The 2,500-nt window shown below is 43.5% G+C and overlaps 1 protein-coding gene and 1 long non-coding RNA gene across 2 annotated transcripts in view; one reads left to right on the top strand and one right to left on the bottom strand.

Annotated features, from left to right (window-relative positions):
- LOC135100528 (uncharacterized) overlaps positions 1 to 2,500 on the top strand; it is a 95,032-nt gene that overhangs the window by 433 nt on the left and 92,099 nt on the right. Inside the window, exon 1 of the mRNA XM_064003502.1 lies at positions 1 to 82. This exon is cut by the window's left edge and continues 433 nt beyond it. Coding sequence (XP_063859572.1) covers positions 62 to 82 — 21 coding nt within the window. The 5' untranslated portion in view covers positions 1 to 61. The remainder of the gene's footprint in view (positions 83 to 2,500) is intronic.
- Positions 409 to 2,500, bottom strand: part of LOC135100530 (uncharacterized) — a 9,572-nt gene continuing 7,480 nt past the window's right edge. The window contains exon 2 of the long non-coding RNA XR_010268772.1: positions 409 to 2,500. This exon is cut by the window's right edge and continues 1,131 nt beyond it. This is a non-coding gene — a long non-coding RNA (uncharacterized LOC135100530).

The following is a 2,500-nucleotide window of genomic DNA, read 5'->3' as shown; positions in this document are numbered from 1 at the left end:
ACTGTTGATGATGGAAATTGCCCGTGCAAATCTGCCATGATGGATACCAGGACTTTGCTCTATGCCGCGTGTGAGGAGTAAGGTAAGAAGACTGTGTTGTGTGTGTGTGTGTGTGTGTGTGTGTGTGGGGAGTGAGAGAGGGAGAGGGAGGGGGAACGCCGCCTTCACAGCACCAAGTGCGTAAAGCAGGACGGCGGTACATGTAGGCGAGCCTGGTAACGCGCGGTCAGTGTAATACTACGCAGATTGTGTGAGTGTGACTAGTGATGAGGGAACTTTTGGGGTCTACTACCAAAACTAGGACAGTTAAAGAGGTCTTGAAGCAAATACAGATAAACACAATTTGTATCTTTTACGCAAACCCGCACTCGCGCCACACTGAGCGAGGAGAATAATGGAAAATGCCCAAGTTTAAGCCTTTTATTCTCAGACACACTACTCATATTTAAGTTTCATGGTCTCATATTTGCACCATTACCTGCTGAGCTGAATCTGAGTGTGCATTACCACGTCCTAACAATGAAGTCGCTCATAAGTTACTGAAACGCACCGTAAAAGCTTATCGCCGACGGTGCATATAACGTTCATAGTTCTCGTCAAATATTACTGTTACATATGACCATGATTTAAGTGCAGTGCTTCAAGGATATCAAACATTATGATAAATCTTACTGACAGATAATGAATATCCCTTGCAGTCCCTTACACTAGCGACGAAATATTCAGGGAAAGCATTATTGTTGGGAATTAGGATTTGAGTATGTCCTCGTAGCCAACGTGACCGCCGCTACGACGCCAGACAACAGAGGAGAGAGATCTGGACAGCCATCTCATCACCTATTGGGAAATAGTTGAGAATCAAATCGCGTGCAAGATTGCGTATCATCATTCATGTGAAATGTACAAGGCTTGGCTTGTGATGCCTGCAAGATAATCACAAACTCTGCAACATCTGCATCACGTGTACTCAACGCCCCGATCTCTCACCCATTTGTATCACGTGAACATTGAAAATAAAAATGTTTATTTCAGAGAAAAGCCAAATGGTCAAACACAGCACAGCGCTTGTGAAATGTACCATTATGTCCCAAACAAATAGTGAACAGAAACATTTGGCAGTAGCAAGGAGATACGTAATAGCATGAAACCTTTAATGTACTATGTTCCGGCGAGCCAGACAGTTAAGAGAGACAGTAGCTCAAGAAAATAACTCGTGTCGGACTCTGACATCACCGTAAAGACCTGCACGTATTGTGTGGTCACGTCTCCCTTTCTAGTGTCTTTGTCATCTCAGGCATGATCTGTTCAGCAGCTCCCCTCCCGCAGCAGGCATGACGAGGGAAGGCACCCCGGAATGTAATACCAGACAATTTTTTTGCCTGTCTACCTCTGATTTAGTATGTGCAGTCAACCATCCTGCAAATACCGTGGTGTTGGTTACTTGCTGTAGCCCATTCATGGAGAGAGAGAGAGAGAGAGAGAGAGAGAGAGAGAGAGAGAGAGAGAGAGAGAGAGAGAGAGAGAGATATGAATTGATGGACCAATTTTCACTTACCAGCGAGTGTCACGTGAATCGTTCGAGTCTATTGATTTTTAGCTTGGGGTCAAATGTGGCACGTGGCGCTTCACTGCCTGTAGCGGCAGGAGCAGCGGCTCAGGCCAGGTGGGATTAACGTAGAGGAGGAGGCAACAAGCGCAGCACAAGCAGGAGGCCCAGTACGCGTTAGCTCCTGCGCACACCCGCCCGGCCCCTTGCGTTCCTGTAGTACACCCAAGGCCAGGAAATCTTGATCTTGCTTTTACCTGTGTTACCTGTGTAGTTTATTTGTCTTAAGGACTTTCACATGTGTAGATTTACGTAATCTTGAGAATCAATTTAGTTTGTTTTTCTAATTCGCTCATTAGTTTCGGGTAGTTCTACAATCTGATGTGCTTGATAAAAAGATCAAATTAATCAAGACAGGTTTTAGCGACAGGCAAACAAAGAATTATCGTTCGGGAAGTGAATGATGTATCCCAATGATATGCTGATCAATACTGTAAAAAGTCTGATGCGGAGGTGCGTTGCGACACCTGTGTGGCTGCCCACCTCAGATTACGATGATGTTAGCAGACAATAACAATGATGATGATGATGATTATAATAATAATAATTATAATAATAATAATAATAATAACAATTTCATGGTATTAAATAATAATGGTATACAAATATATAAATCAGTAGGTCGCTGAGAGTCACAACTGGTTGAGGTAGTGTTGCTGGCCTGCTCAGGTTCCTCCTCTCGCCGAACCCGTTTGGAGGGAGCAGCCTACGAGCATGTGAGAGGTGATACAAAAACACGCTAAACACAAACACATAATAACAATAATAAATTTAATAGCAATGTTACTGCTAATACCACATTACTTTTTATACACAAAAAAATAAGGTGCTTCCAAAAAAAGAATTATACTGAATTGATACAAGAGAAGTCAGCCTGGCACTCGTGGGTGAAAG

Source organism: Scylla paramamosain, chromosome 5 (genome assembly GCF_035594125.1).
Source record: "Scylla paramamosain isolate STU-SP2022 chromosome 5, ASM3559412v1, whole genome shotgun sequence".
NCBI classification, from domain to species: domain Eukaryota; kingdom Metazoa; phylum Arthropoda; class Malacostraca; order Decapoda; family Portunidae; genus Scylla; species Scylla paramamosain.
Note: the sequence above shows the minus strand (reverse complement) of the source record. Positions and strands in the feature narration are given on the sequence as shown.